General features: G+C 39.1%; 2 protein-coding genes across 4 annotated transcripts in view; one reads left to right on the top strand and one right to left on the bottom strand.

The window, feature by feature from the left end:
* Positions 1-602: 602 nt before the first annotated feature.
* On the bottom strand, positions 603-5,829 carry ndufb6 (NADH:ubiquinone oxidoreductase subunit B). Its single transcript, XM_061730503.1, has 4 exons — positions 5,570-5,829; positions 2,493-2,585; positions 952-996; positions 603-770 (listed from the first exon to the last, which is right to left on the bottom strand). Exons 1-4 carry the CDS (start codon positions 5,747-5,749, stop codon positions 705-707), a joined length of 384 nt encoding a protein of 127 aa, XP_061586487.1. The 5' UTR covers positions 5,750-5,829; the 3' UTR covers positions 603-704.
* A 4,018-nt stretch (positions 5,830-9,847) lies between these two features.
* prelid1b (PRELI domain containing 1b) overlaps positions 9,848-18,449 on the top strand; it is a 40,005-nt gene continuing 31,403 nt past the window's right edge. For 2 of the 3 annotated variants that reach the window (XR_009782044.1, XM_061717456.1), the window contains exons 1-5: positions 9,848-9,998; positions 11,649-11,784; positions 13,266-13,491; positions 16,278-16,391; positions 17,906-17,984. Coding sequence is in view for 2 of the 3 variants with exons in the window: in XM_061717456.1 (XP_061573440.1) it covers positions 11,693-11,784; positions 13,266-13,491; positions 16,278-16,391; positions 17,906-17,984 (511 nt within the window). In the remaining variant the exon portion in view is untranslated. Of the gene's footprint in view, positions 9,999-11,648; positions 11,785-13,265; positions 13,492-16,277; positions 16,392-17,905; positions 17,985-18,372; positions 18,399-18,449 lie in introns of all 3 variants that reach the window. The other variant, XM_061717472.1, reaches the window with a different exon arrangement.

The following is an 18,449-nucleotide window of genomic DNA, read 5'->3' as shown; positions in this document are numbered from 1 at the left end:
CAACGATTAAATTCTTTTTTGTTCCATATGACATCCTATTCTAATATTCTGATGTAAACGCTCAGGCATCAAACCAGTTAACTGTCTCTGAAACTTATCCTATTGCAGGTGAGTACACAGTTGTCTTTATTAAATGACATACAGGACTGTCTCAGAAAATTAGAATATTGTGATTTTCTGTAATGCAATTACAAAAACAAAAATGTCATACATTCTGGATTCATTACAAATCAACTGAAATCTTGCAAGCCTTTTATTATTTTAATATTGCTGATCATGGCTTACAGCTTAATAAAAACTCAAATATCCTATTTCAAAAAATTAGAATATTCTGGGAATCTTAATCTTAAACTGTAAGCCATAATCAGCAATATTAAAATAATAAAAGGCTTGCAATATTTCTGTTCATTTGTAATGTATGACATATTTTTTTTTTTTTTTTTTTTTTTTTTTTTTTTTTAAATTGCATTACAGGAAATAAAGAACTTTATCACAATATTCTAATTTTCTGAGACGGTCCTGTATCTGTCACACTTAAAAAAACAAAACCAAAATCTTAAACTGGTATGGATTATGTTAATTGGAATAAATCACCACGCTGATTAATGTCACAATCAGTCATAAATGACTTCTTAATATTTTAATGTAATATACATATTTTTTTTACAACAGAAAGTCAAGGAAACAAGTGAACTGTTTCTGCTTCAATGATGAGCATGAGTCTCAGGGAGATCTGGAACAACCTCGCCCGTCTCCATAATGGTGTCACCCTGAGGAGAAAACAACAGCAAAAGAGGAAAACACACATCAGAGTAGGTCTAGAAGGCGAATGTGTGAGCATCATGGGGCAGATCTGTTCCCATGGGATCAGCCTTTATTCCAAACATTACAACAGCTGGTAAACCAGACCATTACGTGTAAAGTTAAAAATAATACATAAATGACACTTACAGGGAAGAGCTTGGGCTTCAGTTCCACGATGCCATATGGTCTTTTCTGTGAAGAACATTGACAGGAATTTAGTTTCCCCAGCGATCAATGACTACGTTTACATGCAGTCAATAACCCTTTTCTCACCGGAATATTAGCAATAACCCGGTTTTGCACGGCCATGTAAACACCAATAACCCCTTTGAATATCTGGAATTTGCTCATATTCCGGTTTTTAAAAACCTGAATATGACCCCTGGGTTACTCCTTTTCTAACCCGAATATTTGGTCATGTAAACGCCTAACGGGATATCCTGATCAAAAGGAACAAGAATTTGTTTTCTGCGCATGTTCTTTTCGCAAGGAATCTTGCTCTTTTGAGTCCAGGAAGTACTTCTAAACATGGCGAAACGCAAGACCAGGAGGAGACTAATCACTTCATAAATGTAATGAAAGATATGAACATTTTGGCATTTGTAGACGGTAGAAAGTACCGGGATAGCAAGATTTACAAAAAGGTGAGCAAAAACTTGCGCGAAGCAAGATTTGTACGAACGCCAGAACGCTGAAAAAGGCGAACTACAGGGCCGAGAAACAAAACGACTTCTACTGAGCTGTTGATTATCCGCCGTGCTGCTGTTATTGTTGTTGTTTTAAATTTGGATACAGGAAGAAGAAGCGGAAATGACGGGAATTGCGTCATGACGTTCTCCATGCGTCGCTGGTTTGATAGAAATATCCCAAATGATTAATTACCATATATACAAGGATAACCCTGTTTGCTCACGCATGTAAACAGATTATTCAGAATGTTTCAGTAACCGGAATATTGACTTTATCCCGAATTTTGACTGCATGTAAACGTGGTCAATGTGTTTTCAGATAATAAGCTTTCCATTTCTAAATAGAACCAAGAATGCGAAAGAAAAATTAAATAAAGTGATTGTTTTCTATCATAACCATTGTGTGCTGTTCCTTTCACAAAAATAGAAATGGAATGAATACAGTTAAACTTAATACAGCTAAGGACTCCATGTCCACCTTGTTATCATGTCCGTATGAATGTCAGAGATAATTTTTCTCTAAATAAGTTACAAAATATACCTTGGCCAAAATAAGCAGTCAATGTCATGGCTAAGAACTTGTGGCAGGTTGGAGAGGTGGATGGGACACGCACCTGTGTCCCATCCACCTGAGTGGCTGGTTCTCTCCACCTGCCTGCCTTATAAGGCGGAGGGGACAGCAGCTAAGGGGTCGGAGGAGCTGCTGTCAGGCTGTAATGCTTGTGCACATGTGGGTGTAAGATAATAAAAAGGGTCTGCACGATTTCTCTGTGTCTCTCCGTCCTTCGGTCGGGCCCCCCGTGGCACGCACCCTGCCACAGAACTGTATGGTTAAAGTCTCAAACATGGATTCAACTGCTGTATGTTAAACCTGTGTCATTAACTTCAGAGGTGGGGGGGATTAGGAAAAAGATGTATCCACAGCCTGTAAACAAATTTCACTTGAAAGTGCAGGAAAGAACATTTAACAAAAACAGTAAAAGATTTCTGGAAACTTACAGCAATGTGATATTTGACACAGTAGTGAACAACCCAGGCAGGTATCAGCAGCCGAGTTAATGCGAAAACTCCACCTCTGTATGTTTTGTAGGTCTGCAAAGAGATGATTACAAACAATTATAAATACAATTCATAATAAGTACAGCTTTTTTAATGTCAGCTTCAAAATGATTTTTTTTTTCTAATTTTGAAAAAAAAATGATCTGAAAATTATTTTTTATAGAAGATATTTTTGAATACATAGTAGCCTATATCTGGCAAAAATTGTGTAACAAATTAACATTTGTCATTAAACATAACATTTAGTATTACTGGATAATGAATTACCAAGCCAGAGGGCCTAGTCATGGAGACTGTTTTATACTATAAATGCATTTCATAAACCTATTTGAGTCAAGTTGAATACTTTTTATTATCACTGATCTCAACTTAAATATCAACAGATAATTTAACAGGAGACCAAATTTAGTCATTGTTTCAAAATTTCCTGTGCTGAATAAATTCTGGGAAAGTTTATGTCCATAGATTTAATTAGGAAGTTCTTTGCAACACATCATCATCATTTTGCCTCTTATAGATGTATTTAACTACAACGCCAATTCCAAAAAGTTTGATGCTGTGTAAATTGTAAATCAAACCAGATAATGATTTAAAACCTCATGAACCCATATTTCATCACCAACAGAAGGTAAACAATGTATGCAATGTTGAAAATTAGATATTTTTCTCTATTCTATCCATTGTCGGGCCCGCGTGGGTGTCTCCCTGTCGGGGGGTTCCCTCTCTCCGGGCCCGTCTCAGGGACCTGAAATGGTTGCTGCTTACGTCTCGGCCTGTTCTCGTGTCTGTTTGTTTTTTCTCTTACAGATCTCCAAGGCTCGTGTGCTCGTTGTGCGTTTCCCTTTTGCTATCATGGTGTATCAAATGTTTTCTATTGGTGAAAGGTCTGGACTGCAGGCAGGTCAGTTCAGCACCCAGACACTTCTCTGGTCAAGCCAGATGTAGTATGCAGTTTAGTATTGTTTTGCTGAAATATGCAATATCTTCCCTGAATGAGCAACTGTCTGGATGGGATCATATGTTGCTCTCAACCTTTGTGCACCTTTCAGCATCGATGGAGCCTTCCCAGATGTGCAAGCTGCCCATAGGTACAGACGCAACCCCATACCATCAGAGATGATGCAGACGTTTGAACTAAGCGCTGATGACAAGCTGGATGGTTCCTCTCCTCTCCAATCCATTGGACACGGTTTTTTCATGGTTTCCAGAAACAATTGCACATTTTGATTAATCTGACAAGAGAACAGTTTTCAATTTTGCCTCACACTTTTTTTTTTTACATATGCTTTGATCCAGTTTCTTGATTATGTTAGCATATTGTTTCTTCTTTGCATGATGGAGATGTAAACTGCATCTGTGGATTGCATGATGAACTGTTTTCACAGACTGGAAGTGTTCCTGAGCCCATGCAGTGATTTTTAGGAGGGAATCATGTCTGTATTTAATTAAAGGCCCAAAGATCATGAGTACAGTATCTAGTTGTGTGCTTCAACCTTCGAGAATCCTCCTGATTCTTTAAATGTTTTGGTGATTTTAAACACTGGATTGTGGAATGGTCAAGGTCTTCGCAATTTTACGATGAAAAAACAATTTATGACAATTAACTACATAGCTCATTAACTTCCTCCACATCTAACTTGTTGTCTCCTGTAGACCTGAGGTCTGCTCAAACTGTCAGCTCCTTTAAATCAGGGCTAAAAACGTTACTGTTTACTGAAGCGTACTCTTAAATTAAATACCTACCTGTTGTACTCTACTGCCCTTACTTTTTAACAACTTGTGCTTTTTATTATTTTACCTCTTTTCTTATCATTGTATTTGTTATTTACTGCTTAATTGTGTCTTGCTGGTTTTAATGTTGATGTAAAGCACTTTGAATTACCGTACCTTGTGTTGAATTGTGCTATACACAGTACTGGAGTTGAGGGGGGATGAAGGGGGATGGCCTCCCCCCTGAAATAAAACCGGTCAAAATCATCCCCCCTGTAAAACTGCCATCCCCCCTTTCCATCCCTTATGTCATTTCATCAATGAATGTGGTTTTACTGCTATTTCAAAATTTAGAGTCATCACCAGAAAAATAACACCAGAAATATAACTTATTTTACCATTTTCACCTGTTTCAAGTACATTTTCACTTGAAATAAGTAGAAAAATCTTCCAGTGGGACAAGATTTATCTTCTCATTACAAGCAAAAAAATCTACTTGAAACAGGTGAAAATTGTTGTTTTTTCCAGTGATGAGTCTTGTTTTAAGTTTAATGAGATTTTTTTACTAAAATGAGACATTTTAACTAGAAATAAGACAAATATTCTTGTTAAGATTTTGAGTTTTTGCAGTGATCCATTTTACTTATCCTGTGAAGGACAGAGTCATATTGATAAGTTCAGAAAACTGTTTTTTATTTTTGTGTTTTGATGTATTTGATGTAAGCCCAGTGGATATTTAAAGCTTACAGAAGGCTGCATTTAACTGCTGCTATGTCATTCCTGCAGTATTTCTGCAGCTGTTTTGGTCAGTGCTATTATTTGTAATATATTGTAATCAGCAAAAATTATCTGTCCCCATATGATAAAATCCACCATCCCCCCTGATTTTTTTTTTTTTTTACAATTCGAGTACTGGCTATACAAATAAACTTGCCTTGCCTCGTCTAAAACATACATTTACATTAATGATGCATACGTTTTAGAAGTCACACTCGTATCGTCCTGTACAGGACTGTCTCAGAAAATTAGAATATTGTGATAAAGTTCTTTATTTTTTGTAATATAATTAAAAAAACAAAAATGTCATACATTCTGGATTCATTACAAATCAACTGAAATATTGCAAGCCATGATCAGCAATATTAAAATAATAAAAGGCTTGCAATATTTCAGCTGATTTGTAATGAATCCAGAATGTATGACAGTTTTGTTTTTGTAATTGCATTACAGAAAATCACAATATTCTAATTTTCTGAGACAGTCCTGTATTGTGATTTTAAATAGTGATCAACATTCAGGCCACTCACGTAAAGCCTCCACAGGCTCTTCGGCTCCACAAAACCAGCCCAGAACTTCTCAACGGCGCCGAGGGCTTTGGGTGGCCGCAGCGGCTCCCTGGGGCTGAGCTCCTGGTCCTTCAGCCACTGCCGTCGCAGCTTCCAGACCTGCTCCACGCGGAGCTTCTCGTCCGGTGTGTAACCAGACATGATCGGTATCTGTCCGTTCAACCTCCACGGACTTACAACAATGACACCATGGAGGACAGCTTCCTGTGTGCGGGCGGGTTTCCAACGAAGAAGAAGAGCCGCCGGAAGCGCTAGAAAAGGGTTTACATATTCTACAGCAGCACCTGCTGGACAGAAGTTGCTATTGCAGGATATTTGTTTATTTTTTTCACTATTGCTCTTCTGAGGTTAAGGTCAATCTGTTTAGAGCAGGGGTCACCAATCCTGGTCCTCGAGGGCCCTGGTCCCTGCATGTTTTAGATGTTTCCCTGCTTCGTTGCACCATGATACAAGTGACTACTGTGTCATTAACAGAATTGTGCAGCCCTGGATGACAAGCTGATGACGATGGTTAGTAGTAGAAGTTTATTGCAGACTCGTGGTCCATACAAAAACATAACCTAGGACAAAATACATACAATACATAAAACCTGTCCAGCAGGGAGAATTACAAATACAGGATTTTAAGCCAATGTCTTCTGAGACAACAGGAGTATCTGACACAGCTCTTCCCAGGGTCATTTATATTAACAATGATGCCATTCACAGACTGATCCAAACGGCACATGAAACTGTGCATTACATTTCTAAGAACTGCTTGGAGAGTATTGACTCTTGCAGCCACAAACATCTCACTTGCACTGCACCATCTAGGCCTTTTGAGTAAGATTCTCATAGCATCATTATATGCAACTTGAAGTTTGTGGAAGCTTACTTTTTTTATAGCTTGACCACAAGTGAGCAGTGTAGAGTGGTGAACAATAAGCTCTAAAGAGATACATTTTCACAGCTTCTGAGCACATGCTGAACTTGCGTGCGAGGATGTTAGCCTGCACGTACATCCTGCGGCACTGTCTGTGGATATCGTCATCATCATCCATGTGTTCTGTGATAAAATGGCCGAGATATTTGACCATCCTACAAACATGGAGACCATTAAAAGATAATTTAAAATCAGGAAATATTTGCCCCTTGTCCTCTTTACTTCTACAGATTAAAACAACACTCTTACTGGCATTATACTTGATATCATTATCAATGCCATACTCAGTGCATATGTTGAGGAGCTGCTGGAGATCAGCGCTACTTGGGCTTAGCACCACCAGGTAATCTGCATACATCAAGTGATTTACTAGTTTATCACCCACCATACAACCAGTTTTACAGGCATTCAAGAGTTTAGACAGATCATCCATGTATAAATTAAAAAGTATAGGAGACAAAATTAATTAGAATCAGGTGTGTTAAAGGAGGGAAACATCTAAAACATGGATTTAGAGCATACTGCACCCCTGTATATACAGCCCCCTTATGGGTGAAATACACTAAAGAGAGTACCGTATGCGGAAACCCCAGGTGGCCTACAATGATGCACTCAGGATCCTGATGAAAGTTCCTAGGGGTGGCAGCGCTAGTGAGCTTTTTAAGGACCTGCGCTTACCCTCCTTTCAAGCCTTGCTGAGAATACACATGTATAAGTTCAAGGGTCGCTTACATGCATCACAGAATTATATTTTAATAGCACTGACCAACCCTAGCTACAGCTCGGTTTGCTACCAATCGCACATGTGGAAACATTGGTACGCATGCCTTTTATAGTTTTTATTGCTTTTATTTGTTTTAATGGTGCTTTTATTTGTTAGCTTGATGTGTATTTATATTATCATGTATTTTTTGTGTTTGTTGTATTGTATGTTTTACTTTACCCTCTTACCCTGCTGACTACGGTCGATAATAAAGAAGATGAGATTTTGGAATCAGAATCAGAACCAGAATTCAGTTCATTGGCCAAGTTTGAACATGCCAGACAGGGAATTTGACTCTGGTTATTTCGCTCATTGTACAGTATATAAACAAATGGCTCTTATTAACATATATACAATTTTAAAAAAGTGAAAGTGAAAGGTGCAGCAGTATGAGGTAGACATGGTTATTGAAAGGTGCATTGTTACAGCATATGATTGTGGTTGTTAGTATTATTATTAGGGCCCGAGCACTGACAGTGTTGTATCTGTAGGAATTTTTATCCTCGTCGTTATCCTCGTTATCCTGGTTCTCGTTTTTCTTCCGACGAAATGAGGGCCTTTTTGCCCCCCTAAACGTGCCCCAAAAGTCACCAAATTTTGCACGCAAGCCAGGCCTGGCGCAACATTTTATATTTAATGGTTTGCATTAATGGGCGTGGCCTAATGGCTCAACAGCGCCCCCTAGAAAACTTTGTGCCTCAAGCCCCACAATACGGTTTGACGTACATGCACAAAAATCGTCACACACCTGTATCATGTCGCAACTTAAAGAAAAGTCTCTTGGCGCCATGGCCCAAACCGAACAGGAAGTCGGCCATTTAGAATTAATCGTGTCATTTTGGCGCAATTTATGCCATTCCTTCGGCCGTTTCTTCGAACCGTAACGTGCACCCAGGTGTGTTATACATCAAAATGTGCGTCTCGATCCTACGACGATGGGCATAACTTTTCTACGTCAAAAGCGTTACCGTGGTAACGCTAGACGCCAAAAAGCGCACCCCCCCCTTCATCTGATTAGTCCATATTTGATAGTTCCTACTTTCTGCCATAACTTTTGAATGGTTTGACATAGATAGTCGTGGGTGGTGTCATCGGACTCGGTTTTGAGTCCTTGACTTTCATTGGCCTGAATTAGCCCCGCCCCTTCTTCTGATTGGTCAATATTTGATACACCCTATTTTCTGCACAGTAGATTTACACCCACCCAAACTCAGTTCTTAATACGTTTAGTTATCCCATCAAATTCAAAAAAATGCTTCAGTTAATTTCCAAAAATACAAATTTGACAGCATTCAGCAGTCTGTCTTGAAGTGTTATAGCCTACAGATAAGAACAGTTGCATCCAAAGCGAAAAAAAAGACACAAAACAATCTAAAATTAAGATAGCTTTGGTTGCTGTTTATGTGTCTTTCCATCTCCCATCGGGGATATTTGACATATTGATACAGTGGTTGTTTAGTAGTAAAATTCTTTTTTTTATACATAGCCTTAAAGGAGCATGAGGCTCCTTTTAAGAAATGAGACTCTCTAGCGCCACCCTTCACCACGACGGCCGTTGGGGGTACTGCAGCCAACAGCGAAGCCGGTGTCGGTGCTTTTTTTTCCCACCTGCTTTTCTTTCCCGGCTCCCCGTACGTGATGACGTTCCGTCTTGTGATTGGCTTTTGACCGTACGTGATGATGTTCCGTCTTGTGAAAACTGATGATTAATAAAGCAAATCGATAATTTAAAATGTCTATTAAGATCAAAATATTTAACTGCTTACTGCTATGCAGCAAGCAAACGATTGTTTACCCTATACTGTATATAGTAGGCTATTATTGTTCTCAGCTCACTGATGAATCTCCAATTGTCTAATGAAAATAGTCCCTAATAAATATTTTAACTCTAATATTTTTTTTAGCCTATGTCAGTAAGATCACTGATAATTCTGATAATTCCTTGTATATGTTTCTTCTCCCTTTTACCTCCACTATGATCTGCTGCTTCTGACTAAAATACCATCGCGGGGAAAAAATGCACACTTCCGGGGAAAATATTGCAGCCCGATACAATCTGGTACCCACACTGGCACGGGAGAACGGGGAGAACGCGCATGCAGCGTCATGTGACGTCACATCCGCAGGACAGCGCGGGAAATTTGGGCCCGAATTGCAGCACATTTTGCAGTACACACCCTGTTCAAGGCAACGGAGAGATACACTAGAGGGCTCATTCTTTTGGGTTTGGAACACTTCATCTGACATTATTACTAGAAAACTTAAAACGTATACGAATTTCTTTCATAAATCCTGCCACAATCCTGCCTCAAGCTCCTTTAAATGTTCTCCATATTTTGTTGTCATTTTGTTAAGATTTTTTTTTTAATTCTTAATAATTAAGTGATTATAGCAATGTGTATTGGAAAATAAAGTAGGGTGCATCGTGGACAGGTCACCAGTCCATCCCCACATGTATCTATTTATCCATCCAAAACTGCATGACATATCTATTTGTGAGAGCCTTATTTTGAAATAACAACCGGAAATAGTCTTATTCTGAAGGAGACCTGTTTACGTCCGTCTGCCCTTTCTGTCACTTTAAGCGTTATGTATCCAATTAGCTAAGAGCAGTTAATTTGAGGACATGTGTGGAAGAGCGGCGAGTTTAGCCGTAACCTACATGGACATTTACCAACCTGACACTTCATTACAGGCGTAAACGGGTAAGACTGCTGTACAGGATGCTTTTACACTTCTTTTTTTCCTGTCGTGCACTTGGTGTTGAGGTTAGCTAAACTAATATCAAGGTTGGCTCTGTTATCTTTATTATCGTCATTATTAAGCAACTATAGTGCAATAATTTTAGTGAAATATTTCCTTCCCAGAGATTATTAGTCCGAATTGCTGTTGTGGTTGTTACGGTGTAACAGTGTTTAGAGATAACATTAATTCTCATATGTGAAATGCTATAAACTACACTATAAGATGAAAGAAAGGACCAGTTTACAGGCTTTCTTTACATTTCCCTGTAAATTAAGTAGCCACCAAATAGATGTACTTTTAGATATATTATATAATATATTATATAATATATATATATATATATATATATATATATATATATATATATATATATATACGTATACGTATATGTATATTTTACTAGATATAAAACTGAATTGCCACAAGGCAGGTCTGCAACATTTCACACAGTATCGTATGTTTAGATAGTACAGCACTTAAGACAACATTTCCAGCAACATTTATGACCACTCATTCACGTTGCCAATTATGAAAAAAGTAAAACCATGTTTATAAATACTTAATAAATACAATTTGAAACGAATATCAGCGCATGAAAGAAACAATTTTAGTAGGAATCAGCTTTCTGTATGATGGTATCAATGTTTCACATCCTTGTGAAGAAATTTTGGCCCACCATTTTTTGCAACATTATTTCAGTCAATCCAGTTTTTGAGGGCACTTGTTTTCTTAAGATCCCACCACAGCATTTCAGTCAGGCTTTGATCTGAACCATGGCTTGGTCATTTTAACATCTTGATTCAAGCCCAAATTACTACACCTCCACCACTGTCTTTGATGGTTTTGTCCTAGGTAATTTCTGCCCATATGCTGTGTTTGATTGTGCCAAATGCAGCACTTGTATGATAAATTCAAACAACTCAATGTTAGCCTAATCTGTCCAAAGAACAGAGTTCCCGAAATGTTGTAGTTTGTTCAGCTGCATTTTGTTTTACTTTGCAAGCCCTTAGGTCTGTTGTCACGCTCTTTTTTGAACAGAACAGGCTTTCCCCCAGGCAGCCCATGCAAATACACATTTCTTGTACAGTCTATTTATAATTTTGCTTTAATATTTAACATACTAGGTGAGGACTCTCGACTCTGAGATATATTTGTCCTTGTGTTGCATCTGACCATAGGGTGACAGTACTAGGATACACACTTTTAGGAAGATTGGCGATTGCCTTGAATATTTTCCACTTGTGAATAATCTCTTGTTGTAGAATGATGGATTCCACATTGTTTGTAAATGGCCTGGTAAGTCTCCCCTTTGAGGCCCTTGCTGATGTATTCCCTTGGCACTGTTGAACGCTTGAGTCCATCATATTGCCTTATTTTTAAAAAATGGTCTGGCACTTGCTATAGATCAGTTAATTGAGCGAATTTGATCAGTACCCTCTTAATTCGTATGGAAACTGTAAGAGTGCCCTCAATTTTTCACATACTGCGTCAGTATTTGGGCTTAGGTTTAATGAAAGAGTGTCTTTTCTTTCTTTTATCACATTACTCTTTCAGAGTTGTGTTTTTTTTTACCCCCTCTGTAACTGATGAGCCCATTTGCTTTTTTACAGGTGTCATCCAGACTTTGGATGGAGTGCACATCAGTGCAAGAAACATGGCCAAGTATTACTGTAGTAGCACAGACATCAAGAGTACATGGGACCACGTTGTCTCGGCTTTCTGGCAGAGGTACCCTAACCCATTCAGGTACTGAAACAGCTCAGTCGTTGCTTTTGTAACAGTGCTCATTAATGTCACAACTCCACACACTCCAAAAGGTACATAAAATAGATGTCATTCACATAAAAAATAGATGTTATTCAATCCCCATCCCTGGAATATAATTCCAGAGATGGAGATTGGTTTCAAGTATTCATTGTCGTCTGTGTTAAATCCCAAATACTTGTATAAAAGTATTTCAGTATTTCAGTGACTTTAATCTTTACAGTTAAAAAGCAAATGTTGTTTTGTTCATTTAAAATGTTTTATTACAGATGTGGGATATTGTTCATATTTTGTTTGCCCACTCATCGTATCACCTTTTGCTGTCCAGTAAGTGCAGTTGCTCTTTTTGTACGTTTTTTTATTTTTTACTGTTATACTTTAAGATACTGTCCACTGCTGTGCACTGATATTACAATAATTGAATTGGTATAGTTATTGTTTTTATTCTCTTTATATTATTCTTATAACTATAGTTATAACAATAATATTACTGGCAACAATTCAGTTTTTTTTGTAATCATTCATTGAAATACGTAATATGATCAAAATATACTCTGATCAGCAGGAAATATTCAACCGTCACATGAACCAACATGACATCAGCTTCAGGAGTTAACATTGCTTTGTTCTTTTGGCTTTTCTTCTGTTTGAATTATTCCATTTAAAGCAGCACGTCTTAAGTTGGTTTGTAATTTGAAAATGTTTAGACGATGAAAAGTGTGTACCGATAAGCAATTGCGTAATTTACGGATATCGCTTATCACTTATAAGATATCGTTTGTGCAAATGTCCTTGTGGTGTGTTGCTGACGTCAGACCTGCAACATTCTTGTTTATCTGTAAAGTTTTGAATATACTGAAAAGTTTGTTTTATATTATACAACTGATGGTGCCGCATGTGCATTCATTTGATTAGGAAGACTGACAGTCGTTATTAGAACGGAGAACTGAGAAAACACGCTAGAGAAGTAAAACTAAGCTTTGCCTGACCAAGTGCTCACATGGTTTCATTGTGGGTTTTTTGCTTACATTTTCCACCGTATCCTCTATCAGAAAGAGAGAGCTGAAAGGTCAAGGGTGCTTCATGAAGATAGAGCTGTTGTTTGTGTGTGAAAAGTTATGCCTGGTCCTGAGTGATATTTCTGCATGCTTTTTTTTCCTGTGCTGCCACTGTGATGACATCACAGTGGTCATGGTGTCGCCTCTCAGACATCCAGGTTTATGGTAATCTTAAAGTTTAAATGAAGGTAGCTAAATGCCAAATGTTTCACCTGCCACCCAGCATCATCAGAACTACCTTCATCAGCTCTTATGAAACTTCATCAAGAACCAAAAAAAAGGAAGCTCAGTTGCCTTGATTCCAGCCTTTGAGCATCACAGTGGATAATGGTGTAAATGCGGGTCACAGTGTCTCGGGCAGATACGATAACAAACCATCTATATATATGTTTGTTTGTCACCCAGCACCCATGTTCTCACAGAGGACGTTGTGTACCGTGAGGTGACTGCAGACCACCGGCTGCTCTCCAGACGCCTCCTGATGAAGACCAATCGGTTGCCTCACTGGGCGGAGCAGTTCTTTCCAGGCGGCATTTCTCGCTCCGTTTACATCGTCGAAGATTCGATCGTGGACCCCGTCAGCAGGAGCTTGACCACATACACCTGGAACCTCAATCACGCCACTCTCATGGTGAGGCCTTTGATTCTCTTCTGCTTTTTAACATCTGTACAGGAACTCTGTATATTAATGCATCATACACAGTGTGATGAGGGTTGCTGGTTTTTCTGGACTCGGCTGTTATGGAGAAGTTTGTGCTGAAAATAAATGGTCCTATAAAATTCACAGATTCTTTTGAGATCATATCTCATTTTAAATCATCCTCAAACAGCATTAAAATTTAATCACATTTAAGTATAAAAGGAATGTTGATTTCACACATTTTAACCAAATGGAAAGCACTTAAAGCGACACTACGTAACTTTTCCACCTTAATATCATATTTCTAGAGTCATTGTGATGGTACATCAACTTCCAACAGGTTTAATGACACCTCTGTCATGGTCTGGGGGGTCTGTATCGCCTTCACTGGCACTATGTAACTTTGAGGAGCATGGTAGGAACCCTGCCACACTAAAAAAACTACAAATCTTTACGGCTTTGACTGCTTTACGGCATACGTCACTTCCCCCCCTCCTTCCTGATTCGCAGTCGAGATGAAAATGGGCGGGGCTTGGAGCGCAGAGATCCGCAGAAGCTGGTAACCCGTTGCTGCGTTGTGGCTGCAGCAGCTCCACATAACAGACGTGGGGAAAAGATCGCTAATGGTTTAACTTTTCACAACTTTCCTGCTCGGAGGCAGAACCACGCAGGCCAAGTATCTGATATAACAGAGTAAAAGAGTGAAAGAGTCGTCGGCTCGCTTGGATCGCGGCTGTAACAACCAAACCTTCCACACAGTAAAGCCTGAATTATGGTTCTGCGTTAAATCGACGCAGACCTACGGCGTTGGGTACGTGGCGACGCGCAACGTACGGTGCGTGTCGCCGTGTACCCTATGCCGTAGGCTCTGCATCGATTTAACGCAGAACCATAAATCGGCCTTAAACCACAAACACTCACACAGACCGGGTCGGATCAAAACACGGGTTTTATTCCCCACTTCGCCAGCTAAACGCAGTTGCTGGCCAGCTCTCTGCGGTGCAATTAATCCCAATCTTCAGATAAAACTAGTTTGTTGAGGAAAAAATATTAACTCTTATTTGTAGCTGCAGAGGAAAATAATAATCTCACGGGGAAAACAAAAATAATCACGCCTCGGAGCCTCTTCACCATAATATAGTAGTCAAAAAAAAAAGAAAAGAGAAGTAAGAGGGATACAAAACATGTACTGTATGTTGTAATATTATACAAATTTATTGAAACACATGGCGAGTCAAACATTTACCAAAGCAGCTGCCAAACACTTCTAAACAAGGTAGCTGGAGACGGTGGTTCTGCAGAACTGCGGCAGTAAATCCTTTCTAAAGAGTGCAGCTCCGACGAGGAGCTCCATTCTTCAGTAGGGATTTCATATGGACCCAGACCGTTAATAATCATTATTTTCTCCATATACCGCTCCCTGGCTTCCTTGTTTAAGGTATCCAGGTAAATTCCAGTTCCTTTCCAGCAGTTTAACATCTTTTTTTTTGCGTTCCGTCTGTTCACTTGGTGAAACAGAAAAGCGTCCCGTCTTTTCTCAAAACAAATGCACGCGACGGGACAGGAGTTTTCCGGCAGTACGCGCTGGTGCTCATGGGAAACGTAGTGTTCTTTCTGGTAAAGCACTACCGCTTTTGTCCAAAAGATGCCGCCAAACTCAGAAAAGCTGAAAGTTACGTTGTGCTGCTTTAATCAGTGTTTTAATACATGTTTGATTGTTATAGAAATATCCATGAATCCACATTGAATTGAAAAGTTGTGATATAAAGCCTCAGCTGTGGGAAAACATAAAATATTAAAAAACTGAATTTTAGGTTACAAGCTAGAAGCTTCAAGTTACTCTTTGAACCATTAAGGTAGAATACGTGTATGCATTATATGCATGCCAGTCTCAGTTCCTTCCTTTTTTGATGGCTTCCTTCCCCAAAAGAGCCTGGCTCTGCTGAACTGTTGCGTTAAAGTCGAAATAAGGAATCCACAATATCTGAGAAAGCAGGGTTTGACACATCCTACTGAGTTCATCCTGACTTACTCCATTGCAGGAATACCGAGGCAGGATGAGAAGGCACGGTTATGTTGAGCCAGGTGTTACTAATCCTGGTACATCCGTGTTCACGACTTTCTTAAGCAGATAGTGAGGTCAGTCCAGGATTTGTTCATGTAGAACTGGAGAGGACTTGTGCTGCTTTACGTTAAAAAAAGAAAATACATCTTCACCTGACATGACCATTTGAATGCTCTTCACGCTTAAGAAGGGCCCTGGAATAACTTGTATCTTTTATTCTTAAAGGTGTTTACCTGTAGAAAAGTACTGTAGGAATGATTTTATGTTTTCAATCCACTGCAGATTAAAGCAAAACCAGACTAATTATTGAACCAACTGTAGTGAAGGAAAATGTAGAAATCTTTTTTGAAGCATTTTTGTACAGAGCAGTGATGAACAAAGACGCCCTGAGAGAAAACATTGGTACATAAATTATATTTAAACATGGTTTTGACAAAACTGTTATCCCAAGATTAATTTAGTATTTTTTTTTCCAAATCTTTCTACCTAATAAAATGTAGACACATACACATAATGCAGTGGTGATTTATTCACACCAAACTCCACAGAAACCCAGTTTTGGCAAATTACTTCTATTGCAATAATGTTCTTGATTTATATCATAACAGCATTAAGAGAGGCAAAAGGAGTTTTAAATCTTTAACTTGGAAATGTCAAATTAAGACTGTTCAATGTTAAAGTGCTTTACCACAAGTTGCTCTCTCCCTCTTAGTCTGTGGAAGAACGTTGTGTTTTCCAAGAGTCAGCGGAGCAGCCAGCGACCACGCAGTTGAAACGGGAGGCATGGATATCCTCGAGCATTTATGGCTTCTCCAAACCCATTCAGGTACATTCATCCTCCGAACGCAGCCAGAAACTTTATGTAAATCAATTCTCCAAGGTATAATTCATGGTTTATTAGACCCCTGTGAATTCTCATTGCTGAATTTTTCTTTTATATCAAACTTTCTCATTGAATTCACAAAAGAAGCTTTGTGTTCCTCAGATGGGAGTTAATCAGCCTGGGGTTGTTACAGGATTAGGATAGTAAAGGCAGGAGTTAACCACAATGGCGTTTCTCTGCTCAGACCAGCATGCGTTATTGCAAAAACAGCCAGTTGGGGGCGCTTGTGAGCACAGTTTAGGCACCTGGGTTTCCATAAAATGAAGTACGTTTATATGATCATAAAGTCCTTTGCTTTTAGCTGACTGCTGCTTATCTTTAAGACCTGTTCCAAGCCAACAAAAAAATGGTCTTGTGTTCATTATTTTTCATGTTAATTTAGTTGCAGTCTATGGATTTATATGGTACAGACTAGATATCTCATATATCGTGGCCCCACCCTCTTTTCAAGCATCAAGGTGTTTTCGGAGCCACAGGTGAGCATGTTTGGATGGTGGAGCTCGAACATCAACATTGAAAGTGTGATTGACAAAAATGCAAATTGTAAAGGCTTATCGGTATGTTTTCCAGGAGACCAACTCCAAGTGTCAAGCTAATGTCACTGAAATGAACATTTATTGACTTGGAGATTTATAAGTGAATTTGATGCTTTTTTTGTTTGTTTTTTTGGCTGGAACACCTCTGGAGTGGGGGTCAGCGGTATTGCACCAGAGGACCACATCCATTGATGAATAGTCTGTGGTTTCCACTCAAATTCTTGGGAGACCAATAGTAATATTTCCCTCCTCTTGCTGGTGCTCACTCATGGTTGATTACTTACCACAAGTACGATGTGACATTTGGTCGGTCTGGTATTTGTCTGGATCCTCCTCCGCTGATATCAGGAGGTTGGGTGAAAAGCACTCAAAGCTAAATATTTTGCAGCACTTAGTTCCCCACATAAAGAACCTCAAATGTGTAGCTCTTAGCAGGAAATAATTGTGTAACAAGCATTTATGCTCAGTTGGAAGAAAGAAAAGGCATTGGCCTCAGGGAGATGAAAACAAACGCTCTGACAACCTACAACTCAAATTGTTTAGTTATCAACTACTGTACTTTTGTCTTAACTGGAATGTAGGAATACTGTTCATGTAAATAAGGTTTTTTTAGTCCAGAGAGTTGCGTGCCACAATTTAAGCCCCTAGTCATATTTTGTAAGTCGTAGTCTGCTGCCAAGAGGGAACTTAAGTGAAATTTCCAAAATAAAGAAGTGACAGATTTAAGAAGTGCCAGATTTAAGAAGTGAAAGCGATGCCAAAAATACGCCTGCTTTCAACTGCCATTTTTAGCTATGGAAAATGTTAGGCTTGATTTGATGTTGCCACATAGAGAGAGACAGACAGGGTCATGACTGTTTGTTTTTTTTCTTTTAAACATCTCCCTGATGTAAAGACATTCCCTGTTCTGTGTTTTCCCAGGAGTTTGGATTGGCCCGCTTCAAGAGCAACCAGGTGAAGGCCACGAAGGGACTGGAGTACGCACTGTCCAACCTGCAGGGTATGCACACATCACATGTCGCTTGTTTCCCGGAGATAAGAGAAATGGACAACCAGTGCAAAGGAGAAACAGAAAAACCTTTAGAAAAACCATTAGATAGTAAAAAAAACAAAACTACAATCCAAAGCAAAAAGAGATAAACATCGACATGATGGAAGATTAAACATATCTGATGAATGACCTGTCCACGACAAGTCGTTGGAAATCAGTTTCCTTTTTAGATTTGGTTTCAGGGCTGCATTTAAATCCCAGGAAGTCATTCATGAAAGAGGTGGAGCAGAGTGTGGTAGTACTGTGAACTGAATGTTTCGCTGATGCTGTTCTCTAAAAGGGCGTTCTCCTATTCTTGTGATTCTGTCTCATTGCCTCTTTGTTGATGGCACGGCAGGATTTGGCATCAGGCTGAGTGTTGTGGTAAGTACGTTAGGAGCGGGGCATTAATCTGACATCCCGGGCCTTTGCTCG

Source organism: Cololabis saira, chromosome 1 (genome assembly GCF_033807715.1).
Source record: "Cololabis saira isolate AMF1-May2022 chromosome 1, fColSai1.1, whole genome shotgun sequence".
Classification (NCBI taxonomy): Eukaryota; Metazoa; Chordata; class Actinopteri; order Beloniformes; family Belonidae; genus Cololabis; species Cololabis saira.
Note: the sequence above shows the minus strand (reverse complement) of the source record. Positions and strands in the feature narration are given on the sequence as shown.